At 37.0% G+C, this 21,445-nt stretch overlaps 1 protein-coding gene across 21 annotated transcripts in view; it reads right to left on the reverse strand.

The window, feature by feature from the left end:
- The window catches only part of NRXN1 (neurexin 1), a 739,204-nt gene that overhangs the window by 638,418 nt on the left and 79,341 nt on the right, over nt 1-21,445 (reverse strand). For 13 of the 21 annotated variants that reach the window (XM_065632968.1, XM_065632967.1, XM_065632960.1 and 10 more), the window contains exons 3-4: nt 20,550-20,567; nt 15,749-15,778 (exon numbers count right to left, since the gene is read on the reverse strand). The exons of 6 other annotated variants lie outside the window; for them this stretch is intronic. In XM_065632968.1, coding sequence (XP_065489040.1) covers nt 15,749-15,778; nt 20,550-20,567 — 48 coding nt within the window. The remainder of the gene's footprint in view (nt 1-15,748; nt 15,779-20,549; nt 20,568-21,445) is intronic. 2 more of the 21 variants (XM_065632970.1, XM_065632953.1) reach the window with 1 other exon arrangement.

Here is a 21,445-nt window from a genome sequence, read left to right on the forward strand (position 1 = left end):
AGATAGCTTGCATTACGCACATCTTCCAGGTCTCTCAGGCAGTTTTCTCTACATTTCTCAGGTCAAGCGAGGACATTGCGATGCCGAAAGATTGCCAGGTCTGGGTTTTGCACTTCTAAATTGTGGTCCACTCCCACACCGATGGCTCTTTCCACTTCCCATTCTTGTAAACTTCTCACCCCCTTCCTGACCATTGCAATATACTTCACAAAGTGGACAGACGGTTGGTTTTATTAAAGGCTTGTCTGGGCCTATTGAATATTAGAACAGTCACTCCTAGGAGAATATACTTTGCAGGAAATAGCTATGGTGTTTTAAAGCTTTTGGAGAAGTTACTTTTCTCCTAGCAGCGGGAAGACGCAGACACTAGGAGAAAAGAATGGAATAATAAAATCTTTTATGCCTGTATTTCTATAGCTCTTCAGAGCCTTCTTGGCTTCATTGAGACTTCACAGACACAGGCAGTTTTCAAATCCATCTAGAAACAGATTTAAATGTCAAGCTACTGAAGTTTGCCCATGTAGTTTTCTACTTAACGCCTTAGCTTTTCAGGGGAAAGTTTTGAACATGGTTAACCTAGAACGGGCTGCTCTTACTACCTTGTGCCAAAAGTCGCCATCCTCCCACACTGTAGGCATCTCACAGGTGCTACAGGTATTCAATTAACAAAGTGCTTTACAAAAGAAAGATAAACTTTCACACTATGAGGAAAAACACTGTCCTTCAGGAAACAGGAGGCACAAGAGGTGCATGACGTGTTATGAAGTTCCAGTCAGCTCTACTCACCCTTTTCTTATTCTCTGAGGTTTCTACTTAGCACAACAAAACCCCTTTATCTCAGTCCATATTCACACTACTGCCTTGATCATAGGAAAACTGAACACCTTCAGTGCATGATAATTAAGTGCACGTGTAATCCAATTAATATTTCATCTGTCTCCACACAGGCAGTGTCTTTGTTCTTAGACCACAGAACCCCTGTTCATTACTTAGTTTAAACAAACACCACACACACACACACACACACAAAGCAAGGCAGAAGGAAAAACAGCCCAAACACAACTTGTATAGCTTCTAAAGAAATCCAGAAAAAAATAATGCTAACTTAGGTAACAATACACACTGACATTTACCCACAAACAATGTTCAAAGTTTTCTCTTCTTCCCGTCTTGCTCTGTGTTACTACTGACAAATTTCTTTCCAAACCATCCTGACTGGTACTACTGTCTGCTTGGTTTTATTCTTAGTGCCTACTTATAGACCAAAATTCTAGAATAAGCTCAAACATTGAAGCAATCAGAGGGGCTCCGTGCAGAGCTCCTAAAAATAAATTAATCTAGCTTTGAATCAAAGATACAGCAATTCTGGTGTACTAGAAAGCTGTTTTTTCAGCATGAATAACATGCCTGGGCATGTCAACAGTCATGACCACACTTCATTGATACTCAAACATCTGCTGAAACTGTCAGCAGATGCACTAAGGGCAAAATAGTCATTGAGAACCATATTTTAAGGTATAATGAGTTCATGCTTTAACTGCCAATTAGGTTTTCCTCTGTCCTTCAGCACAATGACAGACACTTTGCAACCATGAACACATCAGGGCTTCATCAGTTCTGCTAAACAAGGACTCTTAGGAGTCAATACAAGATAAAATATACAATACATTGCAAATACAAAGGAAAACAGATCATGTGGGGTTTTTTCCTCCTATGTACTCATTTATGTGAAAGTGAATATTATAGTCCAATACAAATTATAAAAATGATCTAATTATAATCACTGGGGGGTTTGGGGTTGGATTGTTTTTTTTTCTTCTGTCAATTACTCTACATCAGCCTCCAAAAATATGGTAGCATCCTTGAAGTGACATTTCAAACACTCGTACTAAATTAATTATCAGAAAAGATCAGATGCTGCCAGTTCCGAGGGATGATACTGAGCCCAGGCAGGAAGCTGCTCACAGAGCTTCTGAAGTCCCCACGCTCCCTGTACAGCAGCACAGGAGGAACCATGGGCGTGTATTTGAAGCCTGTTCTTCTGTGCCGCACCAGTACAGTTTGAACAGTCCAAAGTTACAGAAAACAGTATTCAGTTTTCCCTTATGCGAGCAGACTGAATGACCCATAACCCAATTCCCTGTGGCTTTGCCCCACAGAGCAAGTGTCCTGGTGGGCGCATGAGTTCTACCTTCATTAAACATGCAAAGGCAGATTAGAAAATTAGGCTGGATGTGGCAAAAGAGAGGCCTCCCGGTTACTACATACAAAGATACTTCCATATAATATATTGAATAATTAGCATATAAAATATTTTTTTAAAAGTATCAGAGACTTTTTTCCCCATCCAAGTGAATATGCTATGGTATTCTCCCCAGTGGAACATATTGAGCTGTTTGTACATAGACTTCACACATGTATTGATAAATTATCAGTCAATAACAGCATGTTAATAACCTAATGTCTGTTTGTCTACAAGGTGTGAAACTGAACATCCATAATGATGCATAGAAGATATACCTCAACAATTGGCTTTCCTACTTCTCTCTTATAGTCAACTTATATTATCGGGGAAGTTTGGAAGTATTTTAAACTAGAAATAGTCTAACTTCATTGAATTAAATAACCTCCCATTTTTTCACATGTTCAGGGAAAAACATCAAACTCCCATTTGTCTTCTTGAATTTTAGCAAGTAACAGGATCTTTTCCCGGGTACAGTAAAACATAAGATTAAGAAAGTATTTGAAGTCTTCATGAATAAAGATAATTCTGATGTAGAATAATAAGTCCTTCACTGAAGTAGCCTATGATTCCATCCTCTCCTTTTGTGTGAGCATATTGCAACTAAAGAAGACTACTTAACTCACAGAGAATCTATATTTGAATTGTGAGGTTCAAAGAGAAACTAAATATTAGAACACTGGGTTCAGTCCGTAAATTAAAACTCTGGGTGTTAGGAATTTCTTCTGCCTAATTCAGGGCCCTCTTATGGGACTGCTTTAGCCACTGGTTTATAAAATTTTCTAGATTAGATCACAATTTCTGTTACTCATTGAATTTCTCAGCTTTGTATAAGCAGTTTTTACTGTATCAAAGAGCAGAAATTAATAGATCCAGATGTGCTGTAAAAATAAATCACAATAATGTTTTGCCCAGGTTTATCTGGTGTAGCAATCACTGTATAGCGCGGTAACCTCATTTCTCACCGTATAATTGGGGAGACCCCCATACCCTGTTGTAAATGTGAGAGCCTATATAAAATACAAATACTGAAGGGTGTAACATTGCTGAAAATGAGATTGTTTAACTGTAGTACTCAATTTTAAGTATTGAAAATCACAGAATCACAGAATGTTAGGGATTGGAAGGGACCTCGAAAGATCATCTAGTCCAATCCCCCTGCCAGGGCAGGAACACCCAGATGAGGTTACACAGGAAGGCGTCCAGGCGGGTTTTGAATGTCTCCAGAGAAGGAGACTCCACAACCTCCCTGGGCAGCCTGTTCCAGTGCTCTGTCACCCTCACTGAGAAGAAGTTTCTTCTCAAATTTAAGTGGAACCTCTTGTGTTCCAGCTTGAACCCATTACCCCTTGTCTTACTGTTGGTTGTCACCGAGAAGAGCCTGGCTCCATCCTCGTGACACCCACCCTTTATATATTTATAAACATTAATGAGGTCACCCCTCAGTCTCCTCTTCTCCAGGCTAAAGAGACCCAGCTCCCTCAGCCTTTCCTCATAAGGGAGATGCTCCACTCCCTTAATCATATTTGCGGCCCTAATAAATGACCACAGAAAAATGTTGGACTTCGACAAAGATTAATCTCCTTTTGATTCACACTTCCATACAAGTTTGAAGCTTTTCCATGAAGATGTTTCAGTTTTCATGTTACATTCTGACTTAAGGGAATCCTTTTAATGTTTTTTCCAGTTAGCCAACAGAGAGTGTTAGGGCTTGACTTGGTGTTTTGTGGAATGATACACAATTCTGTCTACAGAGCAAGTACAATAAAATTATTCCTAGTAAAATAAAACTGAGGTAGCTGTTTCTACACTCTGGCAATTTTCTTACATGTTACCACAGTAATTTCTCTCTTACGTGTGATTCACAAGCTTCAAGGCCAGAAGGGTTGTTTTTTATTATCTAGTCTTATTTCCTGCATAATACAAATTACAGGCTGTCAGCTAGTACATCAGAGACCTCTTTAAGCAGTTTAAGAGCTAAGAACCTAGGAAATATATTTTTAGACTTTCTGAAGCCTGCTCTTCTGACTTGGGTCTCAAGAGTATGCCAACTAGGTAGAGAAGTATAGGCACATTCTTGCCTCCCAAAGTGGGTAATTAGCATGACCTAGATATATGTACATTTCTAAGAGATGTATGCACTTATTAAAAGCTATGGGGTTGATATACAGATCTTCTAGGTGTTCTGAAAAGGAAAATATTAATTCCACTTTCGTATTATTTTCATAACGGCTCACTAAATGCAGAATTAAAAAAAAACCCTGTTTCTTTAACAAGACTACCCATTTCAGTGATAACGCAAGGCATAACTCTCTCATCAATTTTAGAATAATGCATTAAATATAAAATACATGTGTTTTCCTGGAAGAAAGAATAAATGACACGTAATAGTGATTTATGGATGCAGACGCGGCAGTCACTTTTATTACATATTTGTCATAGAAAACTTGAGACAGTGGCATTTCTGACAGGTAAACTCATAAAGTATAGCAGAACTGGCTGGTTTCATGGCATTTTTATTTATCTGTGTATGCGCCTATGTCCTGAATGCAGCTACATGTATGTTAAATGTGTATATGCTATTAAAAACTGTTAAGGAATTTGTTCTTTAGAATTGTGAACGACTGTGTTTTATGTATTCCGTGCTTCTCAATATTTTCAATAGGAATATGGGAATATATCCTTTTCACAGTAGTCTATACAGCTCCCTTCTTTGCTCTGAGGGGATACGTAGCAGTAGAATAACACTGAGGCTCAGGTGGCTTTATTTAATGTTCAGAATATAGATTTGCCATAGATGTTTTCCTCTGTTTAATATAAGATGCATGGATACGTACAAACATACCAGTTCCATACAGATAAATATGTTGTACAAGAATCATATAAAACCACCAATTTCCAAGTTTAACTTTGTGGCTCCAATCTTGCACTGACATATTTTTATTTGATTCTTTTCTGAAGTGTAAATTTTCTTCCGAAGTTTATAATAGAGTTACAATCATGGAGAGTATCCTTATTTGACTAATTTCTTGCAGAGAACTATAGGGCTGAAAAGTCTGCTAAGGACGCCAAAAAAAATCCATTAATGACTGACAGAGACACAGCTGTATGTACATGTGTTTGAAAATTCAGAATGATGTAAGCACCTTGAGGTATACCTGCAAAATTTATAGTTTGCACAAGTATTCAGGTGAAATGAGAGCAACAGTTCAGTACTTGTACCACAAAGATCTGGGGATGTTCAGGTATATGAAGATTAAAATAAAGTCAGAATCAGAAATAGAATTTTTTGAACTCTCATATCATCTTTGTGGTGAAGTAAACATATACCAGTGTTATAGTTCAATATAATTACACCCAAATAACTCTTCTAAAATTGAAAACTATGTAACAACTAGCCAGTAGCTGCAGTTAATACAAATAATATCAAATATCCATTTAAATGACACATCCATTCATAGTGAAAACAGCATTGGTAAAGAGGTATTTGTCTCTAAAACTAATTTATGCTTTGTTTTGCATAGGTCCAATAGTAAAATCACAACATTAAGTATTTCATACGCATGCAAACAGTTTTCAAAGGCGATTTGCCTATAACTGAGCTGAGTGATTTTTATTAAGCTTTCCTATGGACTCACGCAAATGCTAAGTGTAGTACCTTATAAGACCAAGTTGTTGGGAAGAGCTATTAACTGAGAAAACCAAAGGATCAGCTTGCATTGTCAGCAAAATGTCTGCAATGCTGTTTTTCTGAGAAGGAAAACACTTATCTGGCACCTTTTTGATATTAATATAACTTCTTCCTAATAAATATATTCAGGTTCATTGAAGTGGGAAATCAGGTAAATTATTTCTAATATTTAATCCTAGAGAGTGATGTTAGTGTTGGGTGGAGGTGGGGGTCACATAGCTGCCAATGTAGCTGGAATCAGGAATCAATCTCTTAGGGTTTTCAGCTAACAGCTATGCTTCAGAAGCAAAATACTAATGGTCAGAGAAAGGTATTTAGCCTCCTTTCCTTTGGGTGGATACGCCTTCTGAAAATGGGATAACAACAGCTCATGCTGTGAAATGCAGGACAGACCTATTAACTAAGGGTAACTCCAGTGAAAAATTTACAGACTTATACTCACTGCTGAATTTTGCTTTCCAGGCAGACTTCTCTCTGTCTGAAGAATATGCAAAGGCAGATGAAAGGGATTAGGCCCAGCTCGTTTAGTTTCCTCCCACCCCTGATATAAAGAGGCTATTCAAGCCAATGCTGTGATGCGAATGCAGCCAGGTGTGGCCTACTGGTTTCTCTGGTAGCCTCTTGTTATCCGAGGTTGCTTCAATACAGCTTTAGAGAAGGTGCCAGTGAATCAATACAGATGTTTCCCTTCTTCAAGGAACAAATGTCTGCTTTAAGCAGGCAACAAGATGTACCAAAATCTCTAAGTCACATCAGCAAGTAGCAAAAATAGGCTTTATATTAAACGGTGTGGTGATCAGAAAATTAGTGCAAGTGGGTGCCAACAACATCCAAAAGAAAAAAAAAAGGGCAAAAACCCCCACAAAAACCCCAAACAAACAAAGAAAAAAACCACACACACAACTCCTCAAAAAAACCAAATATAGCTGACGGGGGGGCGGGGAGGTGGTGGAAATTACTTTTTTCGCAACAGTATATTTCCTTTCCTCTGAAGTCTGGAAAAAAAGAAATTTGAGTAACCATTTGGTATGTAAGAACCATTAAAAGAATGGTGAAGGTGGAATTTCATAACAAAGTCCATGGTACATACTCAGTTTCTATCGATGTTTTCTCCTTTCTGCTCCTGAATTTCCCAGTTCACTGCACAGTTTCACTGTTTTACTGAAACTTAATTGCTCTTGGTGGTCCCTGAAGTGAAGACAGAAAGCTACTTTCAAGCAATTAAGGATGCCATGGTTATAGAAAGCTTTGGATATCAGGGAAGAGACATTATTACTAGTATCAGAACAAATCATATTGTTTAATTAAAATATTTTAAAGGATACTGGATAATTCAAATTTTTGCTGTTTCTAAGTAGCTTAGCATATTCTTACATCCATAGAAAATTACTGTAAAGAGTACATTAAAAATTTTGTATGCAGTATTCTTACTTCTAAAGGAACAACTGATTCTGACCAGGCTATTTAAATACCTTTTTCAAACCTTTTGTGGGAAGTCATTCTTGCTGGGAAAATATCATTATGATGTGCATTTAGAGAACACAGTTCACATTTTAAGTTAAAACACGACAATTTTAGAGTGGTTTTCTTAAAAGTTCTTCCCTTTAATTAAATTTAGGTTCTTTAGAAATGCTGATAAAGTTCACTCCTGAATTTAAGAAGATTGCATGTAGACAAATCTTGGAGATGTTTGAAAATACACCTCCTTAAGGCTCTGATTTATTTCCAATTAACTGGTGAAACTCCACAGAGCATGATTCTGATTGGATTAAAGTCAGTTGAGACTTCTGTTGTGAGATATACAATAATCTCCAGTTGCTTTAGTTTTTCAGAGAAATAATGGAAATTAGAGTTTGTTGGGATGATTTGTTCAGCTGCTCCTGCAGGTTTTAAGGACTGAATTCTATCCTAGGAAAATCTTAGCTGTAGTGCAACCGTAGCGTGAAGCTGTAATCATTAGTGTCACTCTGACAATGTATTTGGCTCAGTAATGCCATCAACTATTAAAAGAAGATGTAAAGAAGAAGGTTCCAGGATATTCTACAGGATATCCATTGAATACACCTCTCTGAAATGCCTGTTTTGTTGGAAATGTCTATGAAATTTGTATGAAAGTGTCATGGAATTTCACCATGCAAAAAAGATACAGATTTCTGCAGCTTTAATTCTCATTTGTTACATGTATTTATAGATACATAAGAAGAAAGTTTGCTTTAAGGAAGAAATGCCTAGTTTTCCTATTTCTTCATTGCTTAACTGCTTTTTTGGGTTTTTTTGGTTTTTTACCTCTTCAGAGTGACAGCTTTACTGTTTCCCATCCTCAATAAATCCTCATCTACTTTTTGCCCTGAAATATATATCCTTCATCTTAAAAGAGCTTTAAAATTATTTTGAAAGGCTCTTTGTCAGCGTGCCTATCTTCTGGAGAAATCTATGCTCAGAAGTGGAGCCTAGTCTCATGGAAGCCAAAATCTTAAATATGTACTATCTTATACTACAATGCTTTCTGGACCCAGCAGAAACCTACACTTTTGCAAATATAACTCTTTTTTACATAAAATCCCTCATAATCACACATTTATTTTTTTTCCTCTGAATCCACAAGAGACATATACATATGTATATATGATTCAGGATAATTTTGAGTGACATCAGAATTATTCAGAATACAGTAAATATTTTAGGGTTTTTTTGGTGGTGGAAAGGTGCCAGAACTCATGGCATGGATTAGACTTTATCACATGGTGACTTACGTCAGAAAAATAACATTTTTTAAATAAATGCATTCCCCTTTCTTCATATAGTTTTAATTATATTTATGGCAGGTCCTTACAAATTCTTTTCATACTGCTGATCATGAATCAGCTATCTCAGATATAATTTTGGGCATATCTGTCTCAAGACAGCATTTTCATTTCTGGTCCTGATGTTGATGGATTTCTTCTAAGCCATGTACTTCAGAAAGAAAACTTCTTCAACAATCATGTTCTGCTGCTTTTTTCTCCTTAGGGAACACTAATTGATCACATTTCAACATAAAGATGAATCTGCAGCTCCAAATGCCATATTCTAAGCTTGCTAGGTATCACCCATGAAGCGCAAGTGAATTATATGACTCAGTGCTCCCCAACTTTTAAATACAGAAAGATGTCACCCTTCTGCTTAAAACACTTAACATGTAGTTCATTATGATACTGAACAGACTAACCATAAAAATATAAATATAGTATAAATATTTATGGGAACATATATGTGCAGGCATAGGTGCAGGGGTTACTCACAAACACTTAATTACAATATTTTTGGTGAACATCAGCCACTATTTAACTATATTTATGAGGCTTTTTAGAAAAAAAGTCAGTAAAGTACATACATGATGTGTAGTTACTGCTCTTTGGAGCACTTTGAAGAGCTTTATATTTAATGTTCCTTAATTTGGTTAAAAAGGTAATTCTCTTTCAAAAAATCAGGTAAATTTTATACAGAATATTTGTAAATTCATGTGCTGATCATTTCGTAGATTATACAAAATGGTCAGAATGTTTGGGCCCTGTTTAAGGCAGGACAAATTTTTAAACATTATTGATTTGTTCTTTTTATCAGTAGAAGGAACTATGAGATTGAGCAGGGAAACATAGGTTATCCATTCTTCTATTGTAATGTCACTTAGAAATAATTTCAGTATCTAGTGGAGCGCCTCAAGGGTCAGTGCTGGGGCCAGTATTATTCAATATATTCATCAATGACTTGGATAAGGGAATTGAGTGTACTATCAGCAAGTTTGCTGATGACACCAAGCTGGGAGGAGTGGCTGACATGCCAGAGGGCTGTGCTGCCATCCAGTGAGACCTGGACAGGCTGGAGAGTTGGGCAGGGAAAAATTTAATGAAATATAACAAGGGAAAATGTAGAGTCTTGCATCTGGGCAGGAACAACCCCAGGTTCCAGTATAGGTTGGGGAATGACCTATTAGAGAGCAGTGTAGGGGAAAGGGACCTGGGGGTCCTGGTGGACAGCAGGATGACCATGAGCCAGCACTGTGCCCTTGTGGCCAGGAAGGCCAATGGCATCCTGGGGTGTATTAGAAGGGGGGTGCTTAGTAGGTCGAGAGAGGTTCTCCTTCCCCTCTACTCTGCCCTGGTGAGACCTCATCTGGAATATTGTGTCCAGTTCTGGGTCCCTCAGTTCAGGAAGGACAGGGAACTGCTGGAGAGAGTCCAGCGCAGGGCCACAAAGATGATGAAGGGAGTGGAGCATCTCCCTTATGAGGAAAGGCTGAGGGAGCTGGGGCTCTTTAGCTTGGAGGAGACTGAGGGGTGACCTCATTAATGTTTGTAAATATATAAAGGGTGTCATGAGGATGGAGCCAGGCTCTTCTCGGTGACAACCAATGATAGGACGAGGGGCAATGAGTGCAAACTGGAACACAGGAGGTTCCACTTAAATTTGAGAAGAAACTTCTTCTCAGTGAGGGTGACGGAACACTGGAACAGGCTGCCCAGCGGGGTTGTGGAGTCTCCTTCTCTGGAGACTTTCAAAACCTGCCTGGACGCCTTCCTGTATAGCCTCATCTGGGTGTTCCTGCTCTAGCAGGGGGATTGGACTAGATGATCTTTTGAGGTCCCTTCCAATCCCCAACATTCTGTGATTCTGTGAATCCATGTCAACAGGGCACCAAGCCAAAAATAATAAGCTGTGCTAGAGCTCAGTGCTCTACCAAAGCATTTACATGGTTTCTGGACTGTTGGTGGCTCAGGTCGAGGAAGGCTGGAGGATGCATGGCTTTCAGACCGCTGCTTTTGAAGCAGCACACACAAAAGCAGATGAGGACAGACTTTTCAACAATCCCAGGAGGATCAGAGAGTGTAAGAGGCCAAAACTATTTTAGTCCTTTGAAAACAGAGCAAAAATGAAATCACAATCAATGTGTATCATCACAGTACAATGAAATTGTGGTGGTATTGAGGTTAATGACTGAATTCCATGTAATTTCATGTTAGGGAAGGTTGCTGGCACAAGGTGATATTTGTGTTGCATGACACGAGCATTGCATAATGACATAGCTATAACATACCATTTTAATGCTGATTATTGTTTAAAGATCTTTTAAAATTACTTTTATTTTTCAGAGCCCTATTTTTCTAGTCGCCAGCTAAATTGTGTGATCGATAATTAAGAAAGTACTGCTCTTACAAATAACCAGTGGCATCACCTTGGTTTTATAGATATTTTATGATAGCTTGTGCAATACAAAACTTGCCCTCTTTTGGCAAGGAAGTTGACGCATATATAAATTGACATTCTGAAGTCCTTCTTCAGCATTTATACACTGTATACCAAATACCAGCATATCAAAAGCCTGTAATCTAGTACAATAAATTGCAGTTGTACTATCAATCTTTTGATAGAAACACTTATTGCTCAGCTAGATATCATTTCATACTTTGTTATGGACCTGAGTGACTCATGTACAATAATCTCTAAAGTAATAGAACAGGAGTATAAACATAGTGTTTAGGTATAGAATGAGTAATATACATAGTCAAAAGTAGGTTATTTACATATAAATAAAATATAGGTAAAAATATGTATAGGTTTAAAAGAACCGCTATATAAAAGGAAATATATAGTAACTGAATTATAAATCCCTTTCATTGCTCATCAAAATGAAAAATGAGGATTTTTTTTTTAATAAAGAAATTGAGTGTTTTACATTTGCTGCCATGTAATCTTAGTTGCATTACTATTCATCACAAAATAATTCTGCATGGAATATCCAAGAGGTACTGACTTTTGACAAGGTAAGGCATATAGGTGGAAATGGTAGTTTTATTAGACCACCTAGGATAGTTGGAGAAAGCAGACAAAATTTGTTTGGGCATGAATTTGTTTGGGGTACACAACCCCTTTTCCATGTCTGTTATGAGCAGCAGACTTCAAGGTTTGCTTCCAGTTCAAACAATTGCTCTGTGTAGCATATTCAAAGTGGTCTAATAAAAACATGAACCTCATTTATAAACCTTACCTTGCCCATGTCTTTTCACCACCACAGCTGCAACAACTCTACTGCTAGAGTTGTATACAGGTAGGTGATTTCCAGGGGAAGAAAAAAGGAATTTCTATATATTTTTGAACATACATGAAGGTTATCAGAAAATAAATGAATTCCAGTACAACTAAATGGTTGTGGCTGTTCCTAGAATTATGCTTAGCATCTACAAGGAGTAATGGATCAGGAAACATGCTTTGTACAGCTCTAAAGCTATCAGACAAACTTTTATATAGGCTCTCATCTTTATGTTATATCCTCCTTTATGTCAGCTGGTTTTGCACATAGATCAAGTTATACGACCTCAAGTACTGACAGATGTCTCAGCAATGTGACATCTGAGCTTTGCTTCTGCATTTCTCTAAGGGACAGTGACAGCTTTGTTAATATTGAATAAAGCTTCAATAAAAACTGGAAATTATGCAGAGTAGCCCAATTTATATTTTCAATTAAATGACAAATAGCAGGGGCATACAGTGAGATCATATTGGATTTTGTATTGCTTGCCGATTTGGAAAGGCTGCCTCACCCCACCCTCCTCTGTCAACACCAGTCCCTGCCCTGCCAACATCCTGTCCTAATTCTCAAGATACTCTGGCTTTTTTTTCTTTCCTTTTCCAGTATCCCAAAGAATATCCACACCATTAAGATGGTGATACTTCATTCATTTATACTCTTCAGGGCAAACTGCATAGTAAAGCTTCTTAAAAGTATTTTATTGTTTATATTTACAAAATAAGATTAATTAATGATATAATCACTCAGAATTTTGCAATCACTTTTGTTACTGACCTTACCTACCTCTAAAGGAATTGAACTTGTAATGAAAGATTGAAATAGGTACAAATGAATTCAATGCTGAGCTCCTCTTCTGTCCCTTTGTTTCTTTCCATCACTCTCCTACTTTGTTACATTGTCATGCATTACTAATGTGTGTTATCACAACTGTTTCAAGGTCACATGTTTCAATAGACAATATTGGTGTAGTTTCACGATAGTCAATAAAATGAGGCTATTTTCCCCTACTTGAGGATATGGTTGGATATCAAGGGATATTTTCTGCAACTGGAGTTTGTATACATATAAACTCTTTTCATCCATTTGAACACATACATTGTATCATAATTATCAAAACATAGTAATCAGTATTCCCATATAAACTGAATAAATCTAACAAAAAATAAAATGCAAAAAGGAAAATGTAGTCAAATGATTAGATGACTGGCGGCTGGTTCACACAGAATCATAAGAATAGTTTGGGTTGGAAGAGACCATTAAAGCTCATCTAGTCCAACCCCTCTGCAATGAGCAGAGAGATCTTCAACTAGATCATGTTGCTCAGAGCCCTATCAATTAATCACTCATGGCCCATCATCAAACACTAAAAGCAGCTAACATATCCAAGGTCATTTTTCGGTGAATATAATTGCTAAACCTTTTAAAATAAAAGTATAAATGTCTAACTATTGTGCAATACTTGTGAAGTTTTTGTTTTGCTAAAATCGTTTTTCCAGATCAACTACTAATCATAATATATATTGATAATGTTTATGTTTTCATTCTTTTATGTAAAAAACCACTTCAGTGTTGTACATACTTCAACATGTATTCTGTGTATACAATAATCTAGAAAAAGGATTCCCTAATATTAATAAAAATGATCTATAATGTCAAGGTTCAGTTATTATAGAATGTCATTTTAAGGTAACAGCACTCAAGACATCTACTGTTAAGGAATCATATAGTAATAATAAGTAATAAGGAAGTCACACATACAGGGTAATGTTAAGAAAAACACAAGGATCAGCCAGCAACAAATAAAACAATCCTATATAACAAAGAAATCAGTAGACCATTTTTAATTCTACTTGCTTAAAACTTTTCCTAAGCAAGAAGATTTACAGCTCCAGAACACACATAACCCTTTAAATAGTATCCCATCTATCAACAGGTACACAGTCTCTCCAGCAAGTCCGATATGAAGACGAATGAGACACTACAGGTTTGTAATTATAGTCTTTGCATCACATGAACTTTCTAGGTGTGGAAACACTGAATCAGCCAAGACACCAATGAACCTGGAAGGCTGTTTCTAATTTAACTAGTCAGCAAATATGACCATGCAGATTGGATTTCTGATATATACCAAGAGTAAGCACATCCTGACAAATGCTTAACAGAACTGTATTATTTGTCATCTGTAACACAGATTGAATGGCTTTTAATGACCAGCTTCTTATCATAAAAATATATTTCTGTGATATCGGTGAATAAACATACTCATAGCAAAACCCAGTGTTTATTAATACAGGAAAAGTCTTGACCGTACTGCACATGTTCCCTCCAGAAGAAAGAAAGTAAACATAAAGAAACAAAAAAGAGTAAAAAAACTCTGAAATAAACCTCATGCTTCTCTTTGGCGCTCACTGTTCCTCATTCCTTTGTCCAATTCTTGTCTCAGATGTAGTCAGGGAAAATCTCAGGGCAAACGTGATCAGCTGATAGCAGAGACTTGCTGCAGTCAGTGCTATCCAGATTTAAAACTTACATTAAGCTGTGGACTGGCCCTGGATGCATTATCTCCAGAGAGTCTCTGTTGAACAACATCGTGCTTTTTTTCTGTGCCTGGTGGTTTGGGCTACAATTCTTTGAGAACAGAAAAATGCATACCTCAAAATGCGGCTGTTATTTCATCCTGAATGCTTTCTATAACTGTAGCCTCCTTTATCACTGCCAGAGCTTTACATCTCTCACAAAACCAGGAGACAAACCTTAAAAAAGGTCAGCCTGTTCTGTAGGATAATTCTCCTTACCTTGATATCCATGAAATATTTACTTTAAAAAGATACCTACCTCATGTTATCAGTGCAAAAAGATTTACATTTATTTGCATTACTTATACATACATTAAAGTATACTGATGGCATTAAAAAAATAAAGAAAATCATGTAATACCTTTACTTTTACCTATGGATTTGGTGAAATGGTTCCATGAAGAAAGCATTTCCAGACAAAAAGAGAATAAAGAAGAGGAGAGAAACAACAGTAAGAGTCATGAGTATATGTAAATGCAATAGTATCTGAACATGAAGAGACAAAGTATAAGGTAAGTGTCTGGAGACAAATGGAGATGCAATCAGTGTCATATTAGGGATTTAGTTTATTTTTTTCCAATAATGTACATGCAGAGAAACACAGAAATAACCCATGCTTAGATAAGAAAGAGTGACACAAAAGTAACACGGACAATGGGTTAGGAAGAAAAAAAAAATCACTGATTTTGTTAGGTTGCAAAGTTGTACTCTCAGCATTCCAGAAGCCAGGAGCAGGTGCTTTCTGCACATTTCCAATCAGCCATGCATTAATGTAAATGGACTCTTCATTGTGTACAATGTGACCAGTTGAGTATCTTCTTTCAGGAACTATCTGAAGAGTGTTCTTGTGCTTGATTTATTGTTTATAGATTACCCATGCTTGTATTTTCTGATAAATACATTAAATTTTCTTAATCACCTTATTTCTCTCACTTCTTTTCAGTTATTGTATTTTGAGAGGGGGAGTTAAGGAGGCAGGAAGGACAAAAGCTTACGAAGCAAACAAAAAATAAAAAAATGAAATAAGAAAAGATGTGACTAAAACCATGTGTTTATTTGCAGCCAAAGACAGCTTTCAAGCATTTGCCCATCGTTTGCAGTGATGGATTCAAAGCAGCTACAGAACAAGAAGAAACAATGAAAGCAGAGTGGAAAAGGAACAGAGCCCATACCTTGGTCGCCCATCATCAGGTGCGCCAGACCTTGAAGGGAAACAAGAGCACAGTCAGCAATGAACACGGGAGCACGGGAAGGTGGTGTTGTCACAGTGACAAAAATGTGTTGTGACAGGCATCTGTTTCCTATGAGATGTCTGTACCACAGAGGGAAATCAAAGAGCATTTTTCAACCACTGGTTGGAATGCTTTGGGCTACGAGTAACAGAACTGCAATTCAAACACTGGGTGCTATTTTATTGTGTATTTCTGCTGTGCAGTAGTTGGGATGACAGAAAATAATAAAATTATTTCAAATCCAACCAATTCCTTTTATATTCCATCTGTCTTTGTCATATTTTGATTATACTGCTTTGAACACTTTGCTGGGAGGACTTCCTGTCCTCTACTTGTGAAATGATGTTAAAAACCTGGAGAAGTGTAAACCTGAAAAATGGGCTGGGTCTGATCTTTTTCCCCTCATAAAAATGAGCATTTTAGGTAAAGAAAATTTCTTCATCACATTGAAATGATAATGCAAGGGATGTCTCCTTATCTGTGTGAAATGTGAGAGTAGGATGAATTTGTTCCAGAGAAGGCAAATTATTACATATGCAATGTAAACTACATAGCAATAAAGAAAATGTAAGTGACACCTTCTGAAGCTACTTCATAAATCTGTGAGAAATAGATTTTGCTTTATATTTGTATTGTGAGATGAAATCAAATCATACCAGTATAGGTCTAGTGACATTTCAAAACAGATGTCCATAATGATAATCACTCAACCAGAGCCAAATTTCATTACTCTTTGTACAAAAATATGCAGCTTTTTTAATTCATGATGATAACATGATACTTATATTCTCACTGAGAATAATGTGATGAAGGGAGAACATTTCTCTAGAAATATGAAGGTTTTTCACTTTTTATGTTTGGTTTAAAAACTAGGCTTATTCTTGTTGAACTTAGCTGTTTTAGGATCCATTTTAGAAGTTATTAATTGGTCATGCATTAAATGTGCTCCTCTTCTCCAACAACTTTACAAAGTGATACATTATTTTCTTATTTGCGATTAATTAATTCACACAAAGAAGGTGTGCAATAAAATATCCTGCTCTTTGTTGGAAAGTGGACTTCCTAGAGAGTTCCTGTGATTTCTAATTCACAAAGAAAATTAGATGCACAAATGACTCATGTACTCCGGAGGAGGGAGAGGGTGCGGGAGGGAGCAGGAGGGTACAGTTCAAAGATACTCTCGACTGCAATCAGTGTTAAAGGATTCATATCTTATCAGTTCAAAATCTCAAGTGATGTTCCCAATAGACTAACAATGGTTTTGCTGAATTAGTGCTTTTTAATGTCATCCTTTTTAGATGTGCAGTTAAACTGAAGGGCCTGATGTGCCCCATATCTTGTGCAATGGATTCTATTTCCAACTACAAGACCCTGAGGACCCTGCAGCTGGTGGGGTTACCTGGGGCTTCCAGTAATATAAATGGAAGCAGAGTGTGATCATGAAGGGGTGCCTACGTAAGCATGACTTGGGAAACATCACACAGCTGTGCTGCAGTTAGGAGCTCGTGAAAGAGCGTAGAAACATTTTCCCGTGTGTTCTTTCTCTGTAAGTGTTGCTGCAACTGAGAGGCATGGTGAAAACAAAGTCTAAAGCTCTACAGTCAAGCTTCATTCTTTTCATGCTGAACATCCTTGCTTGGATTCCTTGCTGCTGGGCCTTCTGGAAGTATTAGTCTCTTCATGGATTATTTAACTTGTCTTTTGGCTTTTAATATTTTGTGTTGGCAACTATAGTAAGAAATCTCAGACTTTTGACTTAGCCTTCACTGTATTCGATAGAGGGAAGGTGAAACTAGTTGAACATTACAACATCTTTTTCTTAATAAAACATGACTTTTCAGCACCTACTTTATGTGAGCTCTTCCAGCTCTTAGAAGGCATGAAGCAAATTGCTGTCATGTCTCCTCGGGGAACGAGAAGAAGGTAATCTCGTACTAGCCTGCATTTAAATATGATCTTTGTAGCTATAAGGACCCAAACAAAAGGCCTGGTTTCAAGACATTACCACTGCTTGATAGCTACTATTTTTGCTGAAACGATATGTGAGATTGGTCAGCTGTAAATACATGACTCCTATACAATTTGAAAATAATGTAAATGGCAGAAGGGCCTCTTGAAAACGTCATAGAAACCTCTTCAATTTCAAGAGTCACCTACAGTGCTGTTCAACTGCAAAGGAAGTCAAGTGAATGTAAAAAAAACCAAACCAAACCAAAAACAACTCACTGCTCAAACCAAACATCTGTCAATTAAAACAATTAGTACTAGTCCTCAAGACACTGTATTTTGTTTGGCTGTGTATGTTACTTTATTTGTAAAGAAGTAAGATTACTTATACTTACTTGCTAAAAGAAAATAATGATACTTCCCTTATTTTATATTTTTGCAATCTATGGATGAAGGCTATGGAAGAGTGAAGAATTACTATTACTCTACCTGTGCAATCCACTGAGTGGGTTTACGATGATACAGATAAGTCTACCATGACAGCAATCACTGCTAGATTTTCAAAATGACAGTCGGCTTACAATAGAGAATACCACAATGGATAGTCACAGAAAGTTCTAGCCTTAACCAGCCATATATAGGCATACTATACATTGAAAATATTCATTTGTGCACCATTACTTCATAATCAAAATAATAAAAGCCTTTCTTTGTGAATTAGGAATTCAAGATTTAGTAGGAATGCCTCACGTGTGATCCACTCCATCTTTATACTGAACTTGGCTCTGAGAGGAGAGAGTTCAGGGGCACAGGATGGGATAATGGAAGTGGATATGAAGATAGGATATTTCCATAATTTAGTGTGTGAGTTCCATGCAGAGCACAGGCCGAAACAAAATTTAAACATGGTAACCCTGCAGTGAACATGTTCAACCCTAGCACAATTTTAGCAAAATGAATAAACGTAGTTTTTTCATACTAGCAATATATACAGATTTAACACTGTGAATACTAAATTGTTTTGTTTTCTTATGTAGTCTAACTTATAGAGATGCTCAGATATCACAGAAATCAAGGATGAAAAATTATATCTCAGTTTCCAAATTGTGCTTTGGAAGTGAAACACTCTGTGCTTCCACTCTTTACATATACATCCTTTGTAACGTTAATGTATGCATAAGTATCCAGACCGGTGTTGAAATAAAGTTAAGGTTGCAGTTGTAAGTACTAGATTCAGGTAAAGTCTGGATTAACTGTTATCCAGGCTTTATGTTGTACTGCTGTGCATAAATTAACACGTGAAATGAATTTGAACCTCCTTATCTATTTATACTGATCCTAATCCACATTTGAGACTCATGTTGACACCAGTAAGAGCTTTATGCACAGACCAAATATAAGATTAGATACTTATTTCTAGGCTTTTATGTTTTTTAGTTAGAATTCCTGTCCCAGTGTTACTGAATAAATTTTTATTTCACAATGAAAAGGAAATTGTATGGGTGTGTATGTGCATGACCATGTACACAATTGAAGCATTGAAATTGTTTAAATTTCCTTTCTCCTACTAGTAAAATATATTTTAATAAAATTGTGCAGCATCACGTATGTGCTAAATCTGAGCATCTCTCTTTGCCATTGAATACAGCAGCACAGAGAAATGCAGTACCGATAGTCCTAGGCTTTTTTAGAAAAATACCACTGAACAGGCAGGCAGTGGTCCCTGGTGGTTTGAATCCTGAATGAATTCAGGCCCCACAGTGGCTCACTGCAGGACCCTGGGTCAGAGCTGTGCCAGGGTAGTCACTTTGCATATGAGTTAGCTTACAGAGTCCTTGATTTAAAAATAGTTCTAAAAGTATTGGAAAAAAAAAAAATACCAGTTATTGCTCAGTTTAGATAGATAAGCTCATCTTTCGAATAGATAATCACTTGTCCAGCAAAGATTCAGCCCAGAGAGACTTTTAAAAGCACTTGTATGTAAAAAAGCACCTCCACCTTTTGGCTTATAAGCAAAAAGACAGCACTGACTCCCAACAATAACTGATCTGCAAAGCATATTCTGCACCTTTAAAACTATGATATATATTCACGCAACATGTTTTACCAGCTAACACACATACTTACCACTATTCAGGCTAGATGGCATTGTGCTTTAGTTTCCAGTGCTCTTTGCCATACTTTCTTTAAAGGAACTTAATTACATTATTATTAAAATCAGATGCTGCTTCTTTCACAACATCCAAAAAGCAGAGTGTTGAAAAGATAAACAGAAAAACTTTTTTCCTAACACTTTGTGCTGTAAAGAACAATACAGTAAGCAAGATTTGTAGTATTAAAGAGAAAAGTGCTTTCCATTTTCCTAAGCAATTAATATACAGGTATTTAACATGCATTACATTCTTATGAGGAGCATTTATGCTCCGCACTGATGACAAAAATAGTTTCTTGAAGTGCTTTTCATACAGAACATAAGAGAAATCAGTCCTTCTGCTAATCTCCTGAATTGTTTTGAAGGGCGATATCAGTCATATCAGAATAAATCCTACTGCTTCACTGGGGATATTCTGGAACTACACCAGTAAGGCCAAGATTAAAATGGAGCTTTGCTTGTGTTCTGTATGGAAAAAGAAATCACACTTATTTAATAAACTTGCATACCTTTACAGGTAAAAAAATGCAACTTACCGTACTGAATGCTATGCGCACTTATATAACATTAAGCAGAAGGCAAAAAAACACTAAACAGAAGGGAAAAACAATATCTTAGGAAAATAAGGTAGAAAGCACCCACCTTCCACATAGTTGTCTTCTGTAAGCACATAACAGGGAAGGAGAGAAAAGGAAAACATTCATTAAGCAGCATGCAGACTGGAACTTGCCATTGCATGTCTTCATCATGCAAGGCATCAAACACAACATGCAAGTGCTCCATTGCTACAATCCAGAGGGAAAAATAAAAGCACCAGGGAAGCAGTGTTTCCTCTATTTAACAGAATTTCCGTGATATGAAATAAAACAATGTTTCCAAAGTGCAAAAATTGTACTTGTTTTGTAAGTTAAATTATTTTTAGTCATTAATCAGAGGATCTTCTTGTAAGACTTTTATAACTACATGTTTTAAAGCCATCAGTCATTTGTGATAGAGATTCTAAGTTCATTTGCTTCTGCTTTCCCATTCTGAATTTTCCTTAATGACCTCTATGACGCAGACGATTTTAAGCAGACCAAACAAGTTAACTGAAGTTTTAGAATATGCTGTGAAGGTGTTTCCAGAGGCAGCATGGCTGATCCTGCACTGACTGAGGCACTCACTCTGGCCATTGGGTCCAATCCAGTGTGGAAAAACTGTCCCTTCAGCTGGGTGGAATAAATTAGAATTGCAGGATCATATCTCACAGCATTTTTCAGCATCACAAACTTGCACATCTTAAAAAATCAAATAATTATCCACCTTGTTCAAATAGCAAAGGCCACAGCAACCTCAGGTATGGGTTCTGCCCCTGGATTAGATCAGAGGACATTTTGCCTAAGTTAATGGCTGCATCAACAAGAAATAATTTGACTTTTATCCCCAGCCCAACATCAATATGGGGCACAGGAAAGGTTCTCCCAAAGCCTACACAGTGACAGGGGACTAGGAATTGAGCCTCAGCTAATGAAGTGGACAGAATTTAAAGTTAAGAAAGA

The sequence above is a fragment of the Caloenas nicobarica genome, chromosome 3, assembly GCF_036013445.1.
Source record: "Caloenas nicobarica isolate bCalNic1 chromosome 3, bCalNic1.hap1, whole genome shotgun sequence".
NCBI classification, from domain to species: Eukaryota; Metazoa; Chordata; class Aves; order Columbiformes; family Columbidae; genus Caloenas; species Caloenas nicobarica.